Raw genomic sequence first — 27,756 nt, forward strand, 5'->3', positions numbered from 1 at the left:
CGCGCCGCGCCCCGGTAAACTCCCCTGCCGCGCGGGGCATCATGGGAAATGTAGTCCCAGCAGTGATTGGCTGAGCCGGCGCCGCGTGGCATTGCGGGAAATGTAGTCTGCGAGCGGCAGCGCTCCCGGAGCCCCTCGGTCTGCCCTGGGCTCACCGTCCGGGTGTGTTTATTCCCGGTAATTCCGCCCTTCAATTCTTCCTTTAATTCCTCTTTTCGAATACGACATGAGAGGAGTATTTCCCTTTGATCGCAGAAATATTAAAAAAAAAAAAAATTTTTTTAAAAAATATTTTCGTGAAAAGATCAAGCTGAGACGGGAGCAGAGAAACTTCAGGCAAACTGAAGCGATTTTGGGAGCGAATAGAAAATGATGCCCCGTGTCGTGGGGCCATCCTCAAGCAGGGAACAGCACTTTATAAATATATATACTATGCATATATATTATATATTTATTTATAAATATATAAAAATATATATTATCTAATGAAGTGTATCCTTTAGGCATGCCTGATGGAGAGCGCACCTGTAACTAGCAAATAACTATAGGTCTGCTTATTTCAGCTCCCTTTCAACTCCTATTTATTACACACCAATTAAACGGGGCTAATTAACCCCACCTGCTTATTAGAGGAATGACTCACTATCACCTGTGGCTCTCCTCAATTAACCCGAGCTCCCCGCAGGGAACAGGCTGCCCGACAAGCTGTGACCCATCCCTAGACGTGCTCAAGGCCGGGTTAGACGTGGCTTTGAGCAACCTGGTCTGACAGACGGTGTGTCTGACCGTGCGGGAGGAACAAAAAGAGCCGTGAAAACTCCCAACGCTAATTACGGCGTGAATTAACACAGCGGCACGTGACTTCCGCCTCGGTAGCCATGGCGCCCCGCCGCTCACTTCCGCCTCGGTAGCCATGGCGGCGGAGCTGTTCCGCCCCGCCCACGCCCCGCCCAGAGTCACGTGGGCGGCGCGGGCGCAGACCCGGAAGCGGCGGGTGCCCGGCTGGGCGCGGGGCGGGAGGAGAGGAGAGGAGAGGAGAGGAGGCGGGAGAGCGGCGGCGGCCCTGTGCTCCTGCTGGTCCTGCTCGTCCTGCTCCTCGTCCCCGGGCCCTGCCAGCCGGTGAGCGCCCAGCCGTGCTCGGGAAGGCGAGGGTCCTCGCCGTGGAGACGGGCCTGCCGCTGTTGTCCGGGCCCCGCGGCGGGGCGGGCCGGGTGGGCGCTGCAGCGAGCGCGGTGCTCTCTGATCCTTCGGGACAGTGTCACCCGGGAAGGGCTGCGCGGAGGGAGCGGGGGATGTCCGTTGGGCTCTGGAGCGGGATCCGTGCGAGCCCTGAATGAGGGGAGGGAGAGGGCTGGGGCTGGCCCTGCAGGGAGCCCAAAGCCCTGCCTGGGGCTCAGTTTACTGTGCCTGTGCTGCAGAGGGGAAAGCTTGTGCTGAGGGTGCTGAGCGGGCTTTTGTGTCCTTCTCCCTGCAAAGGTGTGGAGCCAAATGTTGAGGAGGGGGACAGTGCAGGGGCTGGGGCTGGTGGGCAGCGCTGGGGGAGAGAGGAAGATGCTGCAGCCATGTTCCAGTTATGCATAAATCTTCTTTCTCATTGTCTTTCTAAATCAATAATGAATGGAATATGTCATTAGGGTAGTGGAGTAACTCACAAGGAGACTATTACTGAGTGCTCTGAGCACATCCGTAGGTGATTCTTCCTCCAGAGGAATTGTTTTCAAGAGGTTAGAGTTCTTCAGACTGTTTGGTTTTACTGAAAATGAATGAAACTGAGGTCTTCAGAGGCTAGTCATGTCCAGCATTGGGCTTTTTGTGTTCTGAGTTTTACCTTCTATGGCTGAGTCCCTGTTTTGAGTTCATAGTTCACCTTCTCTGTGGCTGGAAAGCACATGTAGTTGTTGTTAATATGAGAGTTTGTGTGTACAGATTTAATGCTGCATTTGTGTGCAAAGGAGAAAAAAGAAACCGTTTTCAGTAACAGGACATTCTCTAATCCAAGGGAAGTTTCCTCTTGCCTGGAAAGAAGGGCAGCCCTTAGGAGTGGGGATCACAGATGCTTCTTTAGAAGAAAGCTGGTGGAAATCAGCCCAGGTGTTAATGGCCTGTGGCTCACTTCCATGAGTGGTAACAGGTGAACTGGGAAGCTCCAAATTTAGGTTTCAGATGGACTCTAAACTCGCTGTGGTGCCAGGTGAGGTACAGGGACAGGACAAAGTTCACCTGCATGGTACCCTTTCCTTGTCTGCTGTAATGACACAGCTCTGTGCTCCCAGCCAAAAATTACCTTAAGGGTGCTGAAGGACTGAGCTAGCAGAAGCAGTGTGGTGATCACGGCAGGGAGAAGTTGCCAACCCTCTGGCAACCAGAGTGAACTGCAGAAATCTCCCTCTCTGGCGCCTCTGTGTCCATGCAGTGCCCTGACCATGACTTGTGCTTCTTGACCCTGCTACTGTAATAGTCCAAGATAATGTGTGTTTTAAGGCATTTCCTGTGATTTGCCTGCCAGAACTTTGTCACACTGTTGTTTGCTGAAGAGGTTTTAGAAAGCCATTGATGTGTGGTTGTGAAAAGGAATTAGTCTGAACCACTGATTCCTCTTTCCAATGACTGTTGTCCCCTAGTCCAGGAGAGCACCCTTGCACCTGCTCTGCTTTGCAGGTTGTTGCAGTAGATATTTTTACCTTTGCTGTAATTTCACCTGCTGCTAGACTATGATACAGAGAATAGTTTGTGCAAGCACCAAAGTGAAACCGCACAAATTTGAAATAACAGCCACACAGCTGAACATCCCATCTCAGACCTTTGGACATGGGAGCTGTAGCACGTGCTCTGTGTAAGATGTGTGTTTGTCATGCAATTTAAAAAGTTACTTTCCCTTTTAAAAGGGAACCTAAAGCATGTTCTTGGTTTGTTTTAAATTGATAAGGCATAAGAAAATATGGATATATTTTCTGCACTTGGAAGATGGCAAATGAAGAGTGAAAAATGAGGAAATTGTAACTAGCTGTTAATCCAGCTGTAACCCTATAAACTGGTTAAGCTGCCCATCGGCAGCTCTCCTGCAGGGGCAAATGAATTGGAGTGACTCACAGAACACAACGAGGTCTTATTTTATGAAGAATTAGGAAACAAAACCTATTGATTTAGACTTGGCAACTGTTAAGTAACAACAGCAAAAGTTTCTTTGTTTTTCTGTGCTCGGTGCTGTGTGTGAATGCATGAAAATAATCTCCTGAGGCAGCTTGCTTTCAGGGTGAAGCAGTTGAGTCTGCAAACTTCAGAAGTGTTTGATGCCATTTGTTGTATAAATAGAAGCTAATGGTCTCTTGCTGCTTAAAAAAAAAAGTTCAATCTTGGAGTTACCTCAGTGTTTATTACTAATTAATGGAGTATTATAAGATACTCATTATGTATGCTTGGACATTCTGGCTGGGGAGTGAATTAGTGGCATTCCTGTGTGGACCCAACTCTGAATCAATTTGTCCTGTATTAATTGGTGTGCTTCAAGGATTTCTTCACTGGTAACTCCTGACAAAATTCTGCTTCTGTGTGGATAGAATTACAATTTCGAGGATTTTCTGTAAATTAAGCCTTGGGTCAGATGATGCTCCTCATGTGCTTTGGGACTCATTTGGGTCAGTTATACTCAGATGGAAAAATGTGACCTGAATACTGAGTAGGTTCATGAAATAATGTCTGTGGTGTGAACTCCTGAGTGAATGGTATGAATATTTATTAGCTGCAAACTTGGAGTGCCTTATCAATTTAAAACAAACCAAGAACATGCTTTAGGTTTTTAAGCCACTGACAGCCTGCAACACAATTTACTTTCTCTGCAGCTGTCACATGGGAATGTTGCTACAGAAGCATCATCATTTCATAATGAGGTTGGTGCAGTAAGGCAGTCAGGTGACTGCCTCTTGGGAGAATAATTGCATGGTTTGATGAAAACTGAGCAAAAGTGAACTTGCTGTGAGTCAGAGGTAGTGCCATCAACTGATAAGAGCACTGCTTTATTTACATAGCACAACTTTCGAGAGCTGCCTGCAGTGAAACTGTGGTATTGATTTCTCATTTTCTCTCTTTTTCAGGCTGACCCAAACTGAGCTTTTTCTAAACATCATGGGAGAGATTAAAGTCTCTCCTGACTATAACTGGTTCAGAAGCACAGTTCCTCTTAAAAAGGTATGTACATCTCATGGGTGAAATATCTCCTCTTGTTTTTCAGGGGGAGAGACTAAGTGTGGTTAATTAACTAAGTGTGATTAATATGTGGCCTGTATGCACTGGACTGAGCTGCCACCTTCAGCTTCCTGCCTGTTATCCTCAGGCCAAAGCAGTATCTGAGGGTAACTTCCCAGCAGTCAGGCTGCATGCAGTGTCCTGAGGGTGGGAATGTCCTTAACCACTGTGGAAAAACTCAGATGGTTTCTTCTGCTTAATCACACTGCCCACACTGCTTTCTCCTCTTGCTTGGATTTCCCCACTTCCTTTCACTGAGCCACAGGAGAATGTTTGAGGTGTGCAGGGCTCCAGTTTCTGCTTTCTACGTGCTGAGTGGCAGAGGACAGAGTGCAGTAGCAGTATGTAGCTCCTGACCCAGTAAAGCACTCATGTACCTGCTGCAGGTCAGGCTTGCTGAGGCTCTGGTTACAAGAGTGACCTGCAGCAGCCCAGACTCCTGCCAGACAGAAGGACAGCCCTGCCTTTACACCTGTAGGATTCTCATTCGTTTTTGGCAGTTTGTGTCTTCTGTAAATGAGAAAAGGTGCATTGCTGTTGATTCCACATGCTCTGTCGAGGCTCTGGCTGTCCATCTGCTGGGTCTGTTTGTGCCACAGTGTTGCCTCCAGGCAGTGCCTCATGGGTCACCAAAGCCAGGGGACATTTTTTCAGCAGAAAGACATGGGGGTGCTCTGAGGCTCTGCTTTATGGGGTGCAAGGTGGAGAATGGAAGGAGCTGGAATTTGTGATTCCAAGGGAAAGTGGTGCTGCTGGAGCTCAGTGCCTGCAGCCACTGCCTTCAGCTGCTGCCAGTGCTCAGGGTTTCATAACTGGGGTCATGTGTAAACTGAAGCTGATGGTGACCTGGTGACCTTCAGTGTAGGGAAAGTCTTACCCTCTTGAGTGCTTCTGTCTGCCCAAAGGCTAATGATGCCACAGTGGTGAATGTGGGCTATGAAGAATGTAGAAATAAACAAACTAGTCCCGGTTACTGGAGAGAGAATTAAAAAAAAAGTTTGAATTTGAATTTGAAGTTGTAATTAATCTCTGAAGCAGTCCTTGGGAATACATTTGCCTGCATTATGCCTCTAGAAGTGCAGGCAAGGCATGTGCAGTACAGAGGAAGGAATGATGAGCTGTCATTGTGCTGTCAGAGCGACCTAAGGAAACAGAACCAGAGCAGTTTGTTTGAGAATAGGCTGAGATGTTTCTCCTGACAGGCACAGGAAATGCACAGCTCCTTCCTGCCCTTGGCAGATACAGGAAGTACAGCACAGAAAATAACATTTTTAACCAAATCTCCCACTTTGCCTGTGTGCCTCCATTTGCATAAACCACTTGCTATCTTATCTGAGTCCTTCCTAAAAGTTTTCAGCAAGGGACACCCTGGCCCTGCTAAAAAGTTCTGCCCTCTGTTTTGAGGCAGTGCAGATTTTACCCTCTATTGATTGATCAACCAGAGCAAGTAAAAGGTTGGTGACCTCCCAAATCAGCAGTTAACCACACTGCTGCCCACACAGCTTAGGAGCTGGAGTTAAATTGTCCAGCATGTGGCTAGAAATCAACTAGAACAAGTGCTTCAACCATTGATTCACTGTCTGGGCTTGAGGAAGGAAACCTTATCTCTCAGCCTTAGCTCTCTTGGCATGAACTAACTTTGGTGTTGTTATTTCAAAGAGTATGGTCTGCCTTTGGAAATACTCCTAAAGGTAAATTTGGTAGTAGCCATCCAACATTGCTGATGGAATGACAGCTGAGAACAGCAAGGCCTGGAGCCCAGGAGTTGTGTGCAAGGGGTTGTTGGGGTGGGGATTGGGAGGGCTTTTGTACAAGGTTTATATTTAAATGGTTTCAGTGGTCTGAAAGCTCTGGTATGCAATCTGGTTGTTTTTTTTATAGAGACTTTAGAAAAAAATGTTATCATGTGATTCCTCACATGCTGACAGAGCCTGAATTACTGGCTTTATTAGGAGCAGATTTGTTAGTCAAGCAAATCTGATTTGTGATACACTGTTCTCCTCTGATTGCTGAGAAGCTTAACTGCTGGGTTGGAAAAGCAAATTGTGCTTGTATATTACTGTTCAAAAAGCTATAAAATTTTGATACAGGGGAGATGAATTCTGGCTGCTTGACTCAGGCTTTCCCCAGAGGTTTGTGTTTGTTATGTGGTACAAGATGCAGCTTCTGCTGTGTTGTGGAGTTGAATGAACATCTGGAATATAGAAAGCAGTTTGCTGGTAGAACAGGCCCTGTCAAAACAAGTCAGGCTTTGGTGCTGCTAGAAAAGAAGACCAAATTCTTATACTTTTGAAGGTACTAACTGTGCTAGGACCTGTAGTACTGTATGAGGAGCTCCTCCTCATAAAGGATAGCACCTCGTGTGTGAATAATCTCCCACAGCCAGCCCTGTGTCCTGGGCAATCCAGGTGCTCCTGAGATGCTGCCAGATGATGGAAGCATTTTTTCCTCAAAGTCAGCCTTGCAGTGAAGCCCTGGGAGCTGTGTGTGTCTCTGTTTCTGGCAGGCAGCTGTAAGTGTTTCAGATCAATAATTTGTGGTGATAGCTGCTTAATTCTGCAGGCCTGCATGGATCCAGACCTGTAACATCTTCTGTCTATGGATGCAAATGTCAGTGGTTATTTAAAAAGTTGTTATTTAACTGCCCTGGGGCAGTGCTGGCTCTTCCAGCCTCTGGCTGCTGCTCTTGGTACCCTGAACTGACCTCCTGGGTCTGCCCTGAGCATGGTGGCTTCTTTCCTGAGCTGCAGTTCATTATACAGCTTATGTCACAATTCACAAAATATTCTGTCTGATGGTGCATGGCCACAATTCTGTTCCAGCTGTATCCACATTGTCATTCCAGTTAGTAAACAGCCTGGAGGCTATTGTGAAGAAGAGTAAAATAAGGTCTTGAGTATTAGAACACTTACTAGATGTTGGAAATTTCTAGAAGCAGTCCTGGAAGCTGGCTGAAGAACCTCACTTGTCTTGTGTTTCTCCTCCCCTCTGTGCCTCTCTTTCCAGATAATAGTAGACGATGATGACAGTAAAGTCTGGTCACTGTATGATGCAGGACCAAGGAGCATTCGCTGCCCACTCATATTTCTCCCTCCTGTGAGTGGAACTGCAGATGTGTTTTTCCAGCAAATTTTGGCACTGACTGGATGGGGATACAGAGTTATTGCTGTGAGTATTCTGAGTCCTGTGTCAAAGGTGGTGTACTTGTTGCTGTGATCAGAGGTTGAATTACGAAATTCTTAGTTTTGACTTAGGGAATCCACCGAAAAACTGTTGTTAAGTTGCACTACAGAGTAGTTAGTATGTGGATCCAGTATGTGGATCCAGGCTGGAATCTGCTATATGTCCACAGCAGCATTTACCCAAAACCTTGTGCATGCATACTGCTAACTTCTCAGCCTACTTTCCCCCTTGTGTGTCCTGGACACAAGTCATTTTTCCCTCCAGCTGCATCTTTGTTAGCCCTGAGGCAAACACATGAGTTAATTCAGGGTTTCCATGTTTTCCTTAGGGATGGTGGATAACATGGTTCTTAGCCTGTATAATAGCTACAGATGCTATGTCACTCCTTAAATCCTACCAGCCTGCTCTTCTGGGGCTTCTCAGCTCCTCAGCCAGACTGAAGTGTATTGATTGATATAATATATTAAAGAGTCTGGCTTTACAAATACCACTGTCTCTTGCAGCAGTTAATGATTTCTGTATCTGTTACACGCTGCAAAATCGCTGAAAAACCATTCCAACCTCCCAGCACACTGATCACAGAGTGAGGCAATGCTGCACTTTCCCTAGCAAGCCCTGCTCTGTGGCACTTTGTGTGTTTTTGTGTGACTGAGGAGGAGGTGTTTGCACCCTGAGGCTCTGGGACCTTGAAGAGGAACTTCACAATATGGGAGAGGCACGTTGCTGTCTTGAAACCTTTAATGTGAGAACTGGTACAACTTTGAAGCAGATTATCTCAGCTAGTTTTTTCTAACTTTGCATTATTTTAGTTGCAGTATCCGGTGTACTGGGATCACCTGGAGTTCTGTGATGGATTCAGGAAACTCTTAGATCACCTTCAGCTGGATAAAGTGAGTGCTAAAAGATGGGGAAGTGGACAAATTGTTGCAATAAAAACCTGATGTTTGAAAGTCTCATTTAAGAGCCCGTGTAAAAAAACAGGACACAAAAATGCAGCCTATAAATAAAGAGGCTGTGTTGCAATTTCACATTTGAAACTAGTTTATTTTTGAAGGTGAATGCCCTTGGAAATTGTCATACTTGGCCTAAATTCAACTGCCATTCCAGGCCTATTAAATTGTATGGGTTAATTTCAGTTTTCTGTGAGATCCTGTGGAAGTTATCCTTCCTACCTTACATAATACAGAACACTACTGTTGAGTGTCTTGGATTGGAATAGCAACAGAGAACAAAGTGAAATGTTTGGGTTTTTTCTTAAGCTTGATGAACACAAAGAAATTTGCACTGTGAATCTGTGGGAAACATTTCCTTCTGTCAGTATTTATCACATTTATATTTCACATAAAACCAGGAGATTAATGGAACAATGATCCTTTCAAAAAATACGTTATTAGGACAAGGTAAACTAGAATGACCTATTTTTGAAATGAAACATTATGCTCAGAGGTCACATTTCACAAGAGTAACGTCATCTGTTTGTTTTTGGTTTTTTTCCTCTTGCATTAGGTGCACCTTTTTGGAGCTTCTCTGGGAGGCTTTCTGGCTCAGAAGTTTGCTGAATACACACACAAATCTCCCAGAGTCCAATCTCTGATCTTGTGTAATGCCTTTAGTGACACTTCTATTTTCAATCAAACGTGGACAGCAAACAGGTAAAGAAGGCTGAGACAAGAAGCAAACTCATGGCATTAATTTTTTTGCAATGAGATGTCACACTGATTAGTTGAATATGTGTCTAATCTGATCCCAGCCTGGGGGAGGGAGGTGTGGGATGGAATACTTGTGTCTGTTAAAGGCACACCATAAGGAGAATGGAAATGTTAACAATTGAGAGCGTGGAATTAGACAAATTGTTCTTGGCAATTGAAGATATTGTTACTTCTTGTTTCTGTTTTAGCTTTTGGTTGATGCCTGCTTTTATGCTGAAAAAAATTGTCCTTGGGAATTTTGCATCTGGTCCTCTAGATCCTGAAATGGCCGACGGGATTGATTTCATGGTGGACAGGGTAGGTAGCCCTGTGCTCTGATGGCTGTGGTGTCACTGTAGATTTACTGAGTGGGAGGTTGTAGATATTTCTGCTGCTTTCTTCATTCACTGACCCAGGAGGGAGGAGTGAGAAGTGGATCTTTAGCAGGTGTTGACTGTCACAGCCCCAGCAGTTTAACTGATGCACTGACCCTCTACCTCAGTTCTGTTTATTTGTGTCCATCAAGAGAGGGAGTTAAGGAACTGAGGTGGAAAAGGAGAAAGTGCTGGGATGGATCTGTAGGCCATGTTCTGGGGGTGGGAGCAACTAATGAAATGTGTTTTAAGCATTTGTCTCATGCAGAGTAATACTAAATTGAAATTATAACTATCCCTTTAACACTATCTTCTCTTCAGCTGTGTCGTTAATATTGCATTAACTTCTTGCAGTGAAATATGTTGTTAATCAGTGTTTCTCTGTATTGCAAGCTGGAGAGCCTGGGCCAGAGTGAGCTTGCCTCAAGACTCACCCTCAACTGCCAGAACTCCTATGTAGAACCTCACAAAATCCGAGACATCCCTGTAACCATTATGGATGTAAGTGAATCTCAATTTTTTAATTAAACACTATTTCCTCCCCTTGGCAGGTGGGGCTTTAATATTCTGTTAGCTGGAAGCATTTGCAGCATGGAGGTTCCTATTTAGAGAAGCCTTCTGCTGACTGGGCAACACTGTGCCTCTTCAGTGCTACACTGTGAATTGGATATTCTGTGCAGTAACACAGCCATATGTTTCAGTATCACAGTATTGGCTTTCTGGCTGCCAATGCCCAGGTTTGCTTGTTTTCCATTTCATTAACACCATTCCACAAATAAGCTGAGGGTCTCTTCTAGGAGCAGCATCCAGTCAGTCTGATGTAACAACAAAATCTGGGATTCAGAACTCACTGCTGGGACTTGTTCCATAGGTGTTCGACCAAAGCGCTCTTTCGACGGAAGCAAAAGAAGAAATGTATAAGCTTTACCCTAATGCCAGAAGAGCTCACCTCAAAACAGGAGGCAACTTCCCCTACCTCTGCAGGAGTGCTGAGGTCAACCTGTACATTCAAGTGAGTCCCTGAATTCAATTTGTGAATCTGCCACAACAGCAGAAGGGAACTCCTGTTCAGAGTTTGCTTTTGTTTAACTTCCCTGAGTCTGTGTGCTCTGGCTCTGAGGCTGCTGATACCAAAGGCAGGGCTGGGAGCAGCTGTGTCTATGCTGGGCCAGCTTTGGGGGTTTTCTGTCTCTGAACTCTTGTACTCCAGAGCCATGGTTTCATCCTCACACAACTTACAAGAAGGAATGTTTCTCTTTTACCAAAACACCTGTTTCTGTGTTGTTTCCCATGTCCAACAGATCCATTTGCTGCAGTTCCACGGTACTCGGTATGCAGCCATCGATCCCTCCATGGTCAGTGCAGAAGAGCTGGAAGTCCAAAAGATCAGCCTTCACACCAGCAATGAGCAAGAAGAGGAGTAGGCTTGGGAGTGTCACTGCAACAGAGGCATTGGTTTGGTGGTCTTCCTGTGTACAATCAACTGTTCCCACTCTGCCTTTTCCCTTGTGTTAGCCGATTATCACTGTGTGATTCCACCAGGATCAACAGTTGGTGAACTACCCGTGGACAGCACCCTCCAGCAGCTACTGGGATAGATCTGTTTAATTTTTAGTCTTTGGATTCAAGGAAGCATCTTTGAAGACTACACTTTTATTAATAAAGACATTTTTTCTACCAAAGTCTTCACTATATCATGTTCTTAAGCAGAACGGTATTTCTTTTTATATTTTTCACTTGGCTGTATATATTACCACATGCAGACTGTGTACTTATAAGCTGACATATATTTTTGTTGAATATTTGATTTAAAAGATGTTTAAGTGTCAATGTTGCCATCACTTATTTGCTTCGTACATTGTGTTGTAAGTTAGTTTGTTTCTATTTGAAATAAAGCATTTGAATTTTTAACTTTCTTGCTGCTTAAAAATGGTTTTCAATAAAACTTCACTTTCAGCAAGTGTCTCTTGTTTGATTCCAAGAGAACAGCAGCTGAGCTCACTGCAGTCCTGGTTTGCCTCTACAGACACCTCTAGAAATGAAGAAAACCACCACCTTCTCCTTGAATTCCCCTCAAGCTTTAACTACAAGGTTGTATTGGTTTAGAGCTAAGTAAGAATGCTGTAGTGTTTTTCTAATAAAGATTACAAGATATCTATTGCAACTTTAAAGGGTAAAATCTAGATTTATTGAAATACAAACATTTTCCCCTTGAGATGCTGTAAAAAATAAATATGAAGGATTAAATGACAAATTGGTATGTAAAGAAATTATATGTCTTTGTCAGAGGCTGTGTAGATAACTGATCTCTTGAAAAGGTTAAAGTCACCTATTTGATTTATAAACAGTACATGTTAATGTTCTCAAACGTTTTGTGAAGAGTCAAAGCATTAAAGATCACAACCCCTAAGGTTCCAAAAGGACCAAATGGTAGCTTTGTTTTTGCTTAAGTTCTCCTCTAATGGTGGGAATTTATGGATACACCTAAGACATGAGTGACAGACACCCCCCCAAATAAGGTAAGTAAAGAACATTCCTGAAAGCAAAGGTTTTGCCCTCATTAACTTCAAAACTTGACAATTAAAAATTTATATACAAAAATGTGCTGTAGACAAGTTACAGTAAAACTGTAGTATTTCCTGATACAGTCTGACAAGTCAGGCTCACCAAATTCTCATTACAGTACCTGGACCATATGAAATTTCTGATAAAAATCTTCCTTCTGTATAGAGCATTTATTTTACCCTTGTCATTTCCTGTCCAGAAGGATGCAGCAGTGCCAGCTGTTTGTGACAAGAAGCCCTTAGGTTGCATCTGCCTTCTCTCAGCAGCAGAGAAGTGTTTCTCCTGTAGCTCTGAGACCACAGCTGAGGATGCTCTTGGTGTTACATTGCTATGCACTTCCGTGGAGACGTGGAGTCTGCGTTTGCTTTTTTCCGGATGCTTTCTGTAAGAGAGAATGATCTGCTGCACAGAAATATAAAGCCATGGCAGGACCTGTTCATTTATCAAACTTTACAAAAAGAGATGACATGCAGTGGAAGCAAGGGGGCAGAGCAGGTGCTTTCAGCTTGTGTAAATTGGCTTCACTGAAGTTTTCCTCTGTGTATGTTGTCTAACCACAGAATTTGGGTAGATTGATTCAAATAATGCTCAGTGTGCATTATTTGAAGGAAGACAGAAGTATTACCTGCTAAATCTCTTCTCCCGATCCCCACCAGGCCTTCATACAGTCCCTTGATTGGATTTTCTCCTGCAGTGATCACACCATGGAGCCAGATCAGCAACATTCTGTGGCCATGTTCCCTGTAGCTTTTAGTGCCTGGCAGGATCAAACCACAGATGAAATCAGAGTGTGCAGCCCTGACCAGAGCTGATTTCTGCACTGGTGGGTTTGCACACCCCTCCCTCCTCTCTGGATTTTACCAGGAGTATCTCAAGTATGATTTTAATTCCTGGTTGTGATGTGATGGCTGGATGTGTGTGGAACTTAATGGAGTGGCCATGGATGAGTTTGGATGAACATTTGTTCCATAGCCTTTCATGGCAATACAGTTTCTGCTTTCAGAGCACAGCTTGGCCCCTTGCTCATGTCATCCAAACTAGAGAGTCCTAACAACAGCCAAAACAGCAGTGATCTGTTTCTGACCCTCAGACCCTATATTTGTTAAATTCTAAGGAATTCACTTCACTGCCTTCTTGGTTCTTAAAAGAAAAAAAGTAAAACCAGCAAGTTTCTTCTGTTCTATAGAACAAGAATTGTAGCAAAACCAGAGGCTTGGCAAGTGTCTCATAAGGAGTGAGCAATGAACCCTTAATTCCCCTGCTTGGATGCTTTATTCCTAGACAAATTCCAGTGTGTAGGTAATTCCACCTTCAGTAAAACAAGAATTTTTAACCTAATCTTTTGGTTGCTTCAAATAAACCAACTGGTTTTCTTCATGCTTTGCTCTTATTGCAGCTTTATCTCCTAGAAACACAGTCCAAAGGAAGAAAGGAAAATACCTGGGAAGTTTTTTTATACCTGTCCATTGTTGCTCAATGGCCCTAATGTGGTCATCTGTGAATTTCCAGTAATGTGCCAGCTTCTTCCATTCCCCAGGTTTGAGGTACTTAGTGGCTAATCTCCACATGACTGAGCGAATGTGCTGTGTTTCCAGCCTGTGATCCTGCTTAAATGTCAAGTGCTTTGCCACCCACGAGTTGGAGTTGCTGTTCAGGTTGTCCTGCAAAGCCAGAACAGGGAGTTCAGTCAGGTGCTGCAGCAGTGCCTGATGTTCTGCAGCCTCCCACATCCTCCCATTCCCTTCCTTCTGGCACAGCACATTTTTTTAATTCTCTTTTATTCTCATTTCACTCTGTGCTAATCAGGGTTAAAACCCCCTTTAATGGCCACTTTGCTGTGGAAGGCCATGCAGATCAGATTTTTTTCTACACTGCCTTTTATCTGGGGTTTGGTGCAGAATCATTTAATTAAATCTGCTTCCCTGCAACATCAGCTTGTGCTCACAGCCTTTACATGCAAGGTTGCTAAGAGGCTGAATGACGTTCCCTAGGGCTGCATGGGAAGCCAGTGCAAGGGCCTGATACACAGAGCATGACTCCTGAAGCTGCTCCTGAGCCACAGGCACATGCCCTCCTTTCCTTCCTTTTCTTCATGCTCTAGAGGACTGGTATGGGAAGATGCCCAAAATCTTAAGAACATGCAAGGCTGTACTTTCAGCTCACTCTGCTCAGCTTGGTTTGGGCACAGGCTTAGGGTAGGCAGGGCTTCAGAGGGGAGATGGGGGCTAAGAGGTTGCACTTTAAGGGGGAAGTTGGTTATATAACTCCAACAAGAGCTGTCTCCTTCCACTGCTGAAAATCTCTCAAAATCCCATTTGGTGACCTCAGGCATTTTCCCGCTCAGTCCTTCCGTGTCTCCTTCTGGGAAAAGGAACTAATTCTCTATCCCTTTGGGAGCAGCTGTTAAATAATTTTTGGAAACCCCAATTCCCATCACTGCGGCCTGGGATTTCTAACAACAGAGGCCTTTTTAAATAAGGAAAGCCTTAAGTAGATGCTGTTGGTATGGTGAGGACTTCTGTTTTCCTTAAGTAAGGGAATGAAAATAGAGGTCAGGCTGTCACGGGATGTCCTGTATTTCTTTTCCTTTGACAGCTGGTATGTGGAGTCACACTGGAGAGGAGAAAGCACAGGGGCTGTTGTGTAAACTGCTCACCTTCTCCCATTTGTAAAATCGATCAGCTTTGATAATCATGTCCACCAAGTTGATGTGATTGCCTCGGGCAGCAACACCCAGAGATGTTTTCCCTTGCTGAAAGTAGAAAAGGAAAATGAGCTGGAAAAGACTTTGCACCTTGGGAGGTACAATCTCCATGCCCACCCAGCACGTGCAGCAGCAGGCACATGGACTATTGAGCACCCAGCCACGACCTGTTCTCCACCTGTGAACACCTCAGATGTGAGCTGCCATCAAGCTCCTGCATTCAGGGTATGAGGAGTGATTTTCCAGGCTCTGCAGCACTTCTTCTGTTTCTATAAGAGATCTGCCTCTTTCACAAGGGCCGTTGGAAAAGCTTCCTGCAACCCACCAACATGGGAGCAGCCATCAGAGGAGCAGCTTAGCTCTGCTATCCAAAGTATTTTATAGCCTTTTGCACAGCAGGTTTGCTGACACATGAAACTCAAAGTGATTTATACAACCTCATTAAGTTTATAGGCTCCAGATACACATGATTAGAAATGGTCTCCTAGGAGAGGTACAGGCTGATGGGACTATGAAAATGTGACTGCGTTCCTTTCATGAATATGATTTTGGATTGGGTAGGGGGAGATTTGTATTTTTATCTAAAAGCACAAGGCAGAAAAGAACGAGATTTGAAAGCTGTATGAAGGCAAGTGAGTCAGCTCAGGCACCAGGCATACCAGGAAGAACTGCTCTAGCCTCAGATGTGAGCAGAAACCCAATTGCATACAGAAAAGTGTGAATGTGTCCCCTGTGCTGAGTGTCACTGCCATTCCACAGAGTGCTGGAAGGTGGCAAACATTCACCACAGCTGAAGGCCAGCTCAGCCAGGTGGCTTCAGGTCTGCACTTGCTCTAACCCACTGCGAATGGCAAACACTGTTTTAATCTCTGCCCAAGGCCCTCCAGCATTTTCTGGACACATTTTTCAGGCCACTTGCAATTTACCTGATTCCTCTAAAATTTGTTGATTTTATTATATGGCAAAAGTACCAGAACCATGCCAGATCTATACCAAGTAGAGCCTTTCAACCTATTAGAACATGTGTGCTGTAATTCTTGAGGTATATTACTTATCATTATTCGAGGAAAACTTTGATATTACTGTGCATGATAATACAAGTTGAAGGAACCAGAACAACTTTGAGAAGGAAAATGTTGCTCATTGTGTGAATGTTTTCTACCTGTCTAAGAACCAATCACTTCTTCCCTGAGAAACACATCAAAATGACCTACTCAGCAGCATTTTAAGGCCTTATCCCTGGAAATATCCAGATTTAATATTACTAGCCTTCCTTGAAAATGATGAAGAACAGTGGCAAAGACCATCTATCTATATTTTCCCTCCATGCTCCCACAGAATCTGTTTCACCCATGGAGACCTTTACCTTGTCTGTTAGCTTCAAATTAACTCCTGCAATGAGAATCATCTCAGCAATGTCCTGCCTGCCATGCTCTGCAGCGATGTGGAGTGAGGTTTGCTGCCTCTGCAGAAGGAGGGAGAAAGAACCACACTTCAGAGAAGGACAAGTGGGAGGCTGGAAGGACAGAACACTACCAGGAGGAACCTTGGGACTGTTTAATGAAAACTAGTAAAATCAAGCATAAAATGTGTCAATTTTATGGTATCATCAGGAGAGAACATCGCTACAAGAATGAAGATTAACCGCAACATGCTACACAAAGCCCCTCATTCAAAAAATTACAATTGGGTGAGACAACCAGCTACCTCCAGGCTTGCCTCCTATTCTCAGCTCTCCAAACATTTTGCAGAATATCTTTCAGCTTGAAATTTCTCCTATCTGTTTCCAGCAAGGAGGAAAGAGCCTGACTATGCAATGTTGCAGGGGTCTCGTGTTGAATGCCATCAAGTGATTACCTCACTAGAACACTCAGAATCATTTCCCAGGTTTCACATTTCCTAAGCTGCACTTCCAGGTTTTCCACATTTTAAAGCATTCCTCTTTAATCCTGTCCCCAAGGTGATAAAATTCCCCACAAAACTAGTTCACATTTCAAAGACAAAGAACAGGAGCTGCAGTCTTACATTATCTGGAATGTCAAGGTCACATTCTGCATTGATTAAGAGCTTCACCATGGCTGGGAAGTTCTGCAGGACTGCGATGTGTGTTGCTGATGCATTTTGCTGTGGAAAGAAGATCTTTCACTTAGGGAGAGCTTAGCTCTTAGCACTGAAAGGACCATGCTGTGCCCAGCATGTCCTATTCTATCACAGCTGCCAGTCTGCACCGGGTGCTGATGGGGATACTGCAGCACTGGTCCTTCCAGAGTTGCTTTGTGCTCTTGAGCAGCTCCACAAACTGGTTTTACTTTTTTGTTAGTGGTGAGAGCATTGAGAGGGACTTACATGATTGAGAGCATCTGTGTGGATTCCTGCATCCATGAGGATCCTGGCTATCTCCTCATAGCCATGCAGTGCTGCATAATGAAGGCAGTTCATCTTTTTCTGAGAGGCAAGTCAGAAGAGAGAAGCATTACTCAGGGATTCTTTCCAGAGGCTGAAGTTGTTACAGGCTATCCACAGAGAGTTCCCTGCTGCCTCCTGCAAGAGTCCTATGGCCCTGCACTGACAAATTCATGGAGATTGTCTCCACAGCCAAACCAATCCCAGGCATCTTCACCTGACTCTTTGTACAAAACCACATTTACCGTCCTTTAAACTCCCTGTGCTATTCCTGAATGCAGGGCTCCACATGGCCTCTCTTGATAACAGGTGACCTGGGAAGCCACAGGTCTGGGCATAAATCCACAAAGTAGGGTTTGGGAATGGAATCCCCTCCATGGAGCTAACCTGGGTTTGGGCATTGACATCAGCACCTGCTTCCACAAGCAGCTTCACACAGTGGCTGTGTCCCCCTTCAGCAGCCAGGTGCAGAGCCGTGAGTCCTTCCTGCACAAGGCAAGAAAGGACACAAGCAATGTTTCTGTAGACAAGGCCAAGACAGAGCAGTGGAATGAGTCAGATTCTACCCCATCTTCTGAATCCCTGACATGTTACAGTACCAGTTCTGAGGACCAGGAATCTCCAACTGATTGTCAGGAAAATAGAGGGCACAATTATCTGCTGTGGACATACCAGAGTACTGCTCTGTCCTGAATGTCACTGGCTATGGGCCACAAGACAGACATTGTGTTCACCATCTTTCCTCCCCTCCAGCCCGTCAATACACCAAAAAGGATTTCACGTGGACAGTGAAGACAAACCATTTTCCTGGAATAGCCCAGAGACAGAATTGGAAACCTGTGACCCTCAATCACTGCTTTTCCCTTCTGAGCTCATTTCATTACAAGAAAACAGAAGCAAGCAGAATTTGTAAGTGATTTAATCTGGTTTTATTATCGCTCTTTGTTCAAAGGGCAGCTCATCTGGGGGTAGACAAATGCTACCAGTTACCACAGAATGTGGTTCCCCCTTTCCTTTAGATCTTAATCACAATAAAATACACTTTTCAAAGACAGTAACCAAATAAGACTTAAAAAAACGCTGATAAACTTAATTGGGAGCGTGCCCTGGAATAAATAACAGCGATACTAAGCCAATATTTGCTATCTAAATCATTAACTGTGTTCCAGCCACATAATTTTCCAGAGTGGATCTGTCAAAAGAGAGATCTCAAACAGAAGGTCCATATGTTCAGTGACTAAGTCAATACTTTAAAGCACAGGGAAGTTTAGTTTGAAACACACTCAATAACCATTTAGGCACTTGAATGTACAAGGGTCAGGGAGAGAAAGGGAGATTAAATGGAGTGATAAGGTAGGTAAGCAGATACAGCAGGAAGAGAAGGCAACACATTAAAGATGGAAATTGGTCCAAGACAGATGTCACCTGTTTCAATGATACTCTGCAAAGCATGACCTGCATTTCCCCACATAGGCTTTAGATAAAATCAACTATTTTCAAGATCTCTCCTGTCAACACTGACTTTTCAGCCTGATGACTGTGGCAGGAGAGTATTCCTAGCGAGGAAAAGGGCAAAACTGATGTGGTTTTGATTTAATTTAAATGTACTTACTGAGTTCTTTTCATCAAGGTTTACTCCAACATCTATAATCTTCTGCAGCACAGAGAGGTGTCCATTTTTAGCAGCTAAATGCAATGCTGTATTTTCTTCCTGAAAGTAAACATTACTTTATAAATATATGTCTCACAGGACTGAGTATTCATACACCACAACCTTGCATAGAGTATATCCAGCGTGGCTGAAAAGGAGGTTGTAACCAGTAGCTCGAATCTGAAACAATCTTTCTGCAATTGCAGCAGGGAGGGAAGAACCCCAGCTATCTTTAACTGGAGCACAGTCCACTAGGCTTGGTGTGTATCCTGCCTGAAAAGTCCTGGAGAGAAACCATGGACTCAGCAACCAAATGGCTTGAAGTGGACAGGGAAGAAAAGCCCTGACACACAACCATAGTTACAACTGTGAGCAACTTGCCTGCAGCATGAGCCTCATTTGGTATCCTGTTCCCTAGTTTTCACATCCCCTAATCCTTGGACTTCACCTCCCTTGCATGAGGTTTTGTGCCCATACCTTGTCTTTGGCACTGTGAGAACAACCCAGTCGAATGAGGAACTCCACCACCTCCAGCTGCCCATACTCTGCGGCCAGGTGAAACGCTGTCCTGTCCATCTTTCAAAGGAAACAGAAAAACACAGTCCAAAAGGCTCAGAAAGCACAGGATCAGACCATCTGCTGCAAGAAGCTTGACCAGAGCCAGAATTCCCATCATCCCTAAGCTCACTCTGCAGGAAGACTTCTGGGAGCAGCGTCTGACTCTGATTCCATTCCCAAGACCAACAGCAATATTCATGAAACAAAGCTGTGAAGAGCCTTCCTACCTTGTCTGTCTCATCCACACACACATCCTCCAAGTCCTCCATGATGAACTCCATGACCTGGATGTGTCCCCTCTGAGCTGCACAGTGGAGCAGGTTCCTGCCATTCTGGAGATGAGGTAAAGGACTGCTCATTTAACAAGTCCAAGACAGTGGGACAGTCAGTCTCTTTTGACAATCTGCTCCTGTTAGCAAAGACCCATTTCATATCTCCCTGCACCTCTAGGGCTAAACTTCCTTGTGCAGCAGACAGCAAGTTACAACTGAAATATTAATACTCCTTTTCCCAGACAAGGTCTGTTTTAGAATACAAAGACTGCTCATTTACTGAACCCATTTCCCACTTCTGTAACATCTTCCCCATCAGCACTGCACAACTTGAGCTGAAGAAGCTGTGTGCATCTCTAGAGCTGCAATTATTGCAATTATTGCACTTGTTTTAGGGATAAGGCAAAGTGCAGATGGCAGTCCCCAGAGCAGATGCTGTCACATAACTACATGAGCTCACAAATAAGCCTCTCTGTCCCCCAACACCATCTAGAGCCAAGTGATGGATCCACGCAGGGAGACCCTCACCCTATTGACACGGTCAATCTTGGCCCCAGCATTGACGAGGATCTGCAGGACTTGGAGGTGGCCAAACCAGGCAGACAGAAGAAGAGCATTCATTCCAAACTGGGCAAAAAGGAGAGAGACTTACTGTTAAAGGGCAGCCATCACCATCCCCACCCTAGAGGGAAGCTGTCCCCTTAGCTTCATAAAGTTTCCCAAATCTATTTGTTTCTCACTGGTATATTTTTTAGCTGCACTTTCTCCAACTATTATTATTCCTGTCACAGATATTCGCAGCAGCTAAGCAGAGACCTGCCTCTTGGCAGCTACTACCCATTTAATGGTATTAGCCTGTCTGTATGGGGGAGAGAAAACTTGTTGGCTGTCATTGCCATTCCACAAGCCCCATCAATACAACCAGAAGGAGCCAAGTATCCTCATGCTCTATGGAAAACTTAACAGGTTCTATCAGCCTACTCCAAGTCACCATGCATGCAAAAAAAAAGCCAAAACACAGAGCACAGACACATGCAAACAAGGCTTGCTCCAGCCCCTTGCTCAGCAGGTGCAGTGTGTGCCACCCTGCGCCACCCACCCACGGCTAAGGTGAAGTCTGTAACTGCTGGCCTAGCACCCAGTCCCTGGCGCTCCCCCAACACCAAACACATCTGCAGCACATGCAAAGGAAAGTCGCCTTTGTACACTGTCTTCATCATCCACAGGGACATCGTGATCCAGGAGGAGTCGCACAGCATCCACATTCCCTGCTCCCGCAGCCCAGTGCAGGGCAGTCCGGTCCGTCTGCAAGGGAAGGACAGAGACAGGGAAGGCTGATGTATGGCAGAGTGTGTGTTTGGCCTTTCCAAAGGCCAAAATATCCTTGGCCATCTATAGAGCCAGAATTTCTCACACTGTGCAGGGTTTTCTGTGGACACAGCCCTCTGTCTCTGCTCTCCTGTCAGGCAGAGAGGTGTTAGTCACCTTCTAGTTAGGAACTGCAGTTCTGGACTATAACAACAACACAGAAGTGAAGAACCTTGCTGACCATCAATGGACAGACAAACAGGGTAATAATGCTGGGGGTTTCAGTGTGTTGTGAAAACTGCTTGGTTGCCACAGGCCCTATTTGGTACTGGGCGTTGTATTTTAAAGCTTTGACAAATTAAGCACTTAATGAGAAGAGTAGCATTAAAGAGCTGAAGTTCTGAAACACACCCTCAGCACTTCCTGCAGCTTAGAGGTGGAAAAACCCAGGACTTACACTGTTTTTGGCTTTGATGTCAACTCCTCTCCTGATGAGTTCCTCCATTCTGGCTGTGTCATTTCGCTTCGCCGCATCATGGAATTCCTTCTCTGACTGAAGCACTGCAGCAGAGCAGAAGAGTGAGCATTAAAACAGTGCTGACAAGGAGCATGGAGCAGCATGCCTCAACAAACCTCCCCTTAATCTCACCGGCCCCCGTGGCTTCAGGGAAGGATGACTGCAGAAAGGTTCTTCCAGCAAGAATTCCAGCCCTACAGATGTTGGCACGTTTGCTGGATTTATCTTCTCCCACTGCCTCTCCTTCCCTGACTACCCTTGTGCCACATCAGTGCTCCTCCAGTCCTGCTCACTTCTCTTCTAATTCAGTGTCTTTCTCTGCATGGATTTGCTCCAGCTGCAAAACCCTTTGATCCATGAGATACAGTCCTCTGGGCACCCTCTGAGGCCCAGAATTGTTGAGAAGGCTCTAAGAGATGACACAGACCCCTTCCTCCATCCTTCCACCTACATCCCATTGTTCTACAAGGAGGTCTTCACACATGGTCCCCCTGCAGGCAACCTGAACCAGCCAAGCAGCATAAAACTGCCAGCCTGGCCTGTGATTAGTGTTGCATCTCTTAATAAATCGTGGCAATTCTGCACATAATTCACCATGACTGGCAGTATTTGTCCTGCACAGTTAGGCACGATTTAAGAGTGTTTACTCTCCACACTGGGCCTTGCCCCAGCAATCTTCTCCTTGATCGAATAAACCTTCCTGCCAAGAAACAAGAGCAAGGCTGTGACTGCCACAGCCCGACAGGGAGGCTCTGAAAGCCTTTGGCAAGGCTGGTGTCAGTGCTTGTTGGACTCAGCCTCTGTCCTAATGCTTTTGGGGAATTTTTTCAAGAAGTGTTTGAGTCAGACCCTTGGCCTGTCACATCCCACTGGAGAGCTGGCCCAGAGGCTCTGCTCTCTTCTACCCTTCTGCAGAGCTCAGGCTGCAGTTTGAGGGGCTCAACGCAACTTCATTTTGTTCCAACATATCAACTAGATACTAACCACATGCCATACAAAAGGCATCAAAACATATTATTGTTCCCATTCTACCACACTGAGGGAGATAAACAGGAGACTTGCTGCCTAAATAGCACTATTAATCCCTTCAGAGGGCACAGAAGAAAGGCATCCTTACCACAGACTCTTAGAGCAACAGAGGTATAATCTCATCCTCCTATTTCCATTCCCCTTACCTTCAAACAAAGAAACTTTAGCTCAAGAAAAACACAAACTTTATTGCTAGACCGTGTCATTCAATAGTGTGCTTGCTCATTTAACACCAGACATGGTCATCTAAGAGTGTGCATTCAAGAGGGCTAGACCCCCTGCTACAATGAAGGTAGTAGGATTTGGACACTGATTTATGCAGAAACAGGATTCCCTGTACTGTATACTAAGACTCTGTTATCACCTGGTCAGGTGTGTTAACAGGATTGCATTTCACTTCACATGGACCCTTCATTTCAAATATCAGGAGAACTTGTGAAAAACACATTGAGTTTTTGTTAATTAACACCAACGGCTACGCACATTCCACTTCCTTGTAAACGTGTATCTCCATTCAGTGGAGTAAATCCTATGTCTCAATAAAGCAAATGCTGCTGCCCCTGCTCTCCAGGTGACACAAATGTGTTCTTACATTTTATGATCACACGAAGCATCATTGGCAAGAGACGCCAAACCACCCCTTATTTATTTTTACCACAACTTGTGAAGATGCAGTAACAAACCTGGTATCGCTAAGACTGTAGAAGCCACAATTTATTTTTTTTCACCAACATGAGTAACAGTTTGATGGTCTGAGTTTCGTATTTAACATCCACAGCTGCTCTCTAAATGCAAAAGCACTCCTCATCTAGGCATGCACCTGTCCAACAGCAACATTTCAGTGGATATTTAGGAGTTTTCCTTCTCTTCCAATCTCAAGTTCCAGGGTATTTCATGGCTTATGTTACTGAATAGGAATTCAGTTATCCCAAACAGTGTGGAAAACATTTTAAATTATTTACCCTCTGTGCAATGCACCAACTCACAGGCAGTTTATTATGCAAGAGATGTAGAAAAGCAGCAAAGGAGGTGAAAGACGTGCAAAGAAACGTGCCAAAACCATTCACTGGGCTCTACCTGGGGCTGCAGGACACAAAGACAGCCTGGGATGAGGATCAGGGCACCAAGGGGCCAAAACCCCCAAGTGCGATGTACCAGAGTTATGTGCAGCACCTCAGGGGCACAGGATGCTTTGGGGCAACAGCAGCATTGATTCAGCGGTAGGTTTATACACCTGCTTTGTTTCCGAGCGGATTTTCACGTGTCCGGTTATTCTTAGAGCATCCCGGCTCGTCCCTCAGCCCCGCCGGAGCCCGCCCGCCCCCGCCACACGAATCCTCCCTCACGGCGCTGCATTCCCCACCCCATGGGCAGCCCCCGCCTCGGCCCCACTCACGGGTATCGCCCTCCGATGCCAAATCGTCCCCCATGTCGCGACACAGCGGCCCCGCCGCTGCCTCCTCAGGGCGGGCTCAGCGCGTCCCCGCCGCCTCAGGGCGGGCTGACAGGCTCGTCCCCGCCTCTTCGCAGCCCACCTCGCCGCCACAGCGCTGCTCTTTCGCTGCTCTTTAAAGCGAAATACCATGAAACAGGCCCATTTCCCGACAAACACCGTGTTTTCGGGCCGTTTGGGGATGACTAGAGGGGGGACATCCAGCTGCCGCCATGTCGGCCAGGTGCCGCCCTTCGCCTCAGCGCGGGTCTGCTGAGTGCTGCTGCTGCGAGGGGGTGGGTGGTTTAATTTGAAATTAATTTAATTCTGTTTCCAAAGCAATTTGGGAGGAGAGGGATTTCTAATCAGTAGGAAATACAGGGGTTTGGTTTTGTATTTTGTTTTTTTCCCCTCAAAGCAGGGCTCAGGGTTTGGTGTTTCCAGAGGATGAGGTGCTCTTGTCACCACACATCCCTCAGCAGGTGCAGGAGGGGGCAAAAGGGCTTTTCCCCTCAGAGTTGTAGTGAATTCTCCAGTTTCAGTGTCTGGGACTGGTTTTGGCTTTTATTTTATTCTCCATTTTTATAGTATGATAACGAAGGAACCAGGCTGAGCTGAGGTTGGGGGTAGAATCAGATCTGTTCCTGTTGGTCCCCCACAGTAGTCCTCCCCTGGAATACTTCATCCAGCTCTGGAACTCCCCAGCATAAAAAGGATGTGGATCTGCTGGAGCCAGTCCAGAGGAGGCCACAGAGCTCCAAGGCTTCGAGCCCCTCTGCTCTGGAGCCAGGCTGGGAGAGCTGAGGGTGTTCACCTGGAGAAGAGACAGCTCCGGGGAGACTTTAGAGCCCCTTCCAATGCCTTAAGGGGCTCCAAAAGAGCTGGAGATGGACTTGGGACAAGGGCCTGAAGGGACAGGACAAAGGGGAATGAGTTCCCACTGACAGAGGGCAGGGTTAGATGGGATATTGGGAGGGAGTTATTTCTTGAGAGGATGGTGAGGCCCTGGCACAGGTTACCCAGAGAAGCTGTGGCTGCCGCATCTCTGGAAGTGTCCAAGGCCAGGTTGGATGGGGCTTGGAGCAACCTGGGATAGTCGAAGCTGTCCCCTGTCCATGGAAAGTGGTGGAACAGGATGATCCTTAAGGTCCGTTCCAGCCCAGACCATTCTGTGATTCTTTGCTGCTGGTCTCAGGATGGGAGAGGTGACATCAGGTTTGTATTCCCTCCCTGGACCATGCTGGCCCACAGATGGCCTTGTCAGGACTCCCTGGAGAAATCCCCCTGGAAAGGTCTCTCTGAACCGCTGATTTTGGCTGTGAGCTCACTCTCATGCCTGTCACCACATGAGGGTGCCAGTGCTGTTCACCTGCCACGATTTCCTGCTCGAGCAGTAAACTCCAGGGTGCAGATGGAGCTGTTCCCTGGGCTCAGGACAGTTTTGGGGTACTCCCCGCTCTCGGGGACCCATGTGTGGGTCCGTGCTGCTCCTGTGAGAGAGCGTGGGGCATTTGGTGAGAGATGTGGGGAGGCAGGCGATGTCCTACAGGTTTGCAGAGATGCAGAGACCCTCTGCTTCTCCAAGCATGTCTCTCTGTGGGCACAGCTACACCAGAACTTTCTTCAGGGCAGGGAGACGGTGGTTTGCACTTCATGGAAAATCATCACTGAGAAATCCAGCAGCCAAGTTCTCGCTGATGGAGTTGGACAACCACGGCTTGGCCTGCCCAGCTGTGAAATGGGGAGGTGGACCCTAGGCTCTTGAGCAAACACAGAATGTGTGGGGGTTTATGGTTAGCTGCTGCTCTCAGAGATTGGGATTTGTGTTTTGTTTGCCTTTTATTCAAATTGCAGTAAAAAAAAAAAGAGAGAGAGAGACACTCTCTCTGGTAGGAAAAGCAAACAGAAGGTCTGTCTGGATAAAGGGAAAGCCCTTCTTTTGTACAACAGCTTAGCGGGTAGAGCATCCTCCCTGAGGAAAGGGGAAAGCTGGGCTTGATCCTTGTTTCTGCCGGAGGGGAGATGCAAACCTCGGGCCACACAAGACCCCAGAGAGCACCGTAAACAACAGGCTGCAAGCATGTCTGGTGCGGAGAGTTTTTCTTGCTCTTTCCTGTTATTTTAAATAATTAATGATTTGATGGAGCAGGGAGTGCAGAAGGCAGGTGTCCTGTCTCCCCGGAGAGCAGTCTGTGCACCCGGCAAGACGGAGTCTTGCTCTTTCTCGATGAATATTTAAGTGTATTCCCACAAACTGGAACGGTGCCAGCAGGAATGACTGAGAAGGCTGAGCCCTTCCCACTGGGTATCCTAGTGCCTGGGGGCTGGGGAAAGAGCCCTGAATAGGGTCGGGAATAATCCCTGCTTGCACGGGGACTATGGAGGTACCATGCATCCCAGCCTTAGGTGGGACCTCTGGCTCTTGCTAGCCTTTTGTTATGCTGTAAGAGATCCTTGGATGTAAAGCTGTCTGGATTTAACCTGCTACTGTTAATATCATTGTCTTCCAGAGCTTGAATCAGCCAGAACTCATCACCCACGGCTCTTCTGCGGGTTAATGCTGATCTCAGAGGAGAAATAGCGCAGATGCACTGAGAGTTCGCATCTGTTTGTGAGCTTGGATGTTTCCAGCAGGCAGAAAAAAAGGCGATGTAGGCAGTTCTTTCTGTCCTTCCCAAACTGGTATGTGTTCAGGGGTGGAAGGGACCAAGACTTTCTGCTGATACTAAGTACAGAATGCTGTGACAATTTATTAACGACACTGAATATTTTTCTAGCCATCCATTTATTAGCTAATAGACCTAAAAGAGCTTTTGGATTTTTCCACTAATGTTGTAGCATAAAGAATGACAGGGGGAGGTGGTAATTTGAGCCCTTTTTGCAATATATTCCAGACATTGACCCCATCTTCAGAATGGTGTTAAAGTCTTTGACTTTATTTCACTTGAAGAATAATTTTAGCTGAGACAGCTGTGTGCTCTTTCTCACTTAGAAGTGAAGCTCTCTGACAGAGCATTTTGTGCTCTTATCTTGCATGCACAATTTTTATGTACTGCTTTAGGATAATCATTATTTTCAATCACTTTCAAAAATCACAAGCCAGGCTGCTTAAATCCATGTAATTTTAAAATGTGCCTCTGTTAGCTCCCTGATTTACTTGTATACACTGTGATTTTCAAGCCAGTCAGATTTGCAGTTAGCCATGTAATACAGCCCACAAACCAGTATGTGTTTATGCAGAAACAGTTGCTTACCTAGAGGTTTAGCGAATTGGACTTTAATTTATAATCTTCCTTTGGAAGCAAAACTGGAAGGTGACTCCTCCTGCCTGCAGCTGCCTGTAGTTTGGGAAGCCAAGCCTCTGCCTCCATGGAGCTGCCCCACAGCAGGGGAGCCTGGCTTGAGGGACAGCCTCCATCCTTGGAGGATTGTCTTTTCTGGCATATACTGCCACAGACAGGAAATTGAATATTGCACGGGAGAGGGGATGACCACATTCATCTTTCAGTGCTGATGGACTGTTTTTATCTGACAAGGTGTCAAACAGCCCAATGTGCTGAGATGGCAACCGTGGGCTCTGCCTGGCAGCACCTGAACCAGATCTTTGGGCACTGTGGTACATGGCTGCCATTGATGCTGTGAGGAATTGTATGTTTGTGCTGCTTCATGTCCCTGCTGTGGGTATATGAAAGGAGCCAACCATGCCAGTTCTGTGCCCTGGCTTGCACACTACTCTTTCAGATGTGTCCCATTAGAATGGAATACACGTTACAGCTCTGGCTACATGGCTTCATGTGTGGCTCCAGCTTATTTATTTTTTGTCTGGGTTT

At 45.9% G+C, this 27,756-nt stretch overlaps 2 protein-coding genes across 9 annotated transcripts; one reads left to right on the forward strand and one right to left on the reverse strand.

Annotated features, from left to right (window-relative positions):
* Window positions 1–1,020: 1,020 nt before the first annotated feature.
* SPG21 (SPG21 abhydrolase domain containing, maspardin) lies at window positions 1,021–11,398 on the forward strand. Its single transcript, XM_085070335.1, has 9 exons — window positions 1,021–1,119; window positions 4,092–4,185; window positions 7,249–7,410; window positions 8,235–8,315; window positions 8,932–9,077; window positions 9,323–9,431; window positions 9,881–9,988; window positions 10,359–10,499; window positions 10,789–11,398. The coding sequence occupies exons 2-9, from the start codon at window positions 4,123–4,125 to the stop codon at window positions 10,909–10,911; spliced, it is 933 nt and encodes a 310-aa protein (XP_084926461.1). The 5' UTR covers window positions 1,021–1,119; window positions 4,092–4,122; the 3' UTR covers window positions 10,912–11,398.
* On the reverse strand, window positions 11,205–24,188 carry ANKDD1A (ankyrin repeat and death domain containing 1A). 8 transcript variants are annotated; one of them, XM_085070326.1, is made up of 15 exons: window positions 24,077–24,186; window positions 21,406–21,509; window positions 20,847–20,945; window positions 20,169–20,267; window positions 19,596–19,700; window positions 19,288–19,386; window positions 18,772–18,870; window positions 17,547–17,645; window positions 17,103–17,201; window positions 16,782–16,880; window positions 16,123–16,221; window positions 14,709–14,804; window positions 13,512–13,713; window positions 12,678–12,809; window positions 11,205–12,434 (listed from the first exon to the last, which is right to left on the reverse strand). In XM_085070326.1, exons 1-15 carry the CDS (start codon window positions 24,159–24,161, stop codon window positions 12,373–12,375), a joined length of 1,578 nt encoding a protein of 525 aa, XP_084926452.1. In that variant the 5' UTR covers window positions 24,162–24,186; the 3' UTR covers window positions 11,205–12,372. The 8 variants fall into 8 exon arrangements, with proteins under 8 accessions (XP_084926452.1, XP_084926454.1, XP_084926453.1 ...); XM_085070328.1 differs by having other exon boundaries at window positions 20,822–20,945; window positions 24,077–24,176; XM_085070327.1 differs by lacking the exon at window positions 24,077–24,186 and adding an exon at window positions 23,891–24,052.
* Between the last annotated feature and the right edge of the window lie 3,568 nt (window positions 24,189–27,756).

This window comes from Lichenostomus cassidix, chromosome 10, assembly GCF_008360975.1.
Source record: "Lichenostomus cassidix isolate B80296 chromosome 10, HeHo_3.0, whole genome shotgun sequence".
NCBI lineage: Eukaryota > Metazoa > Chordata > Aves > Passeriformes > Meliphagidae > Lichenostomus > Lichenostomus cassidix.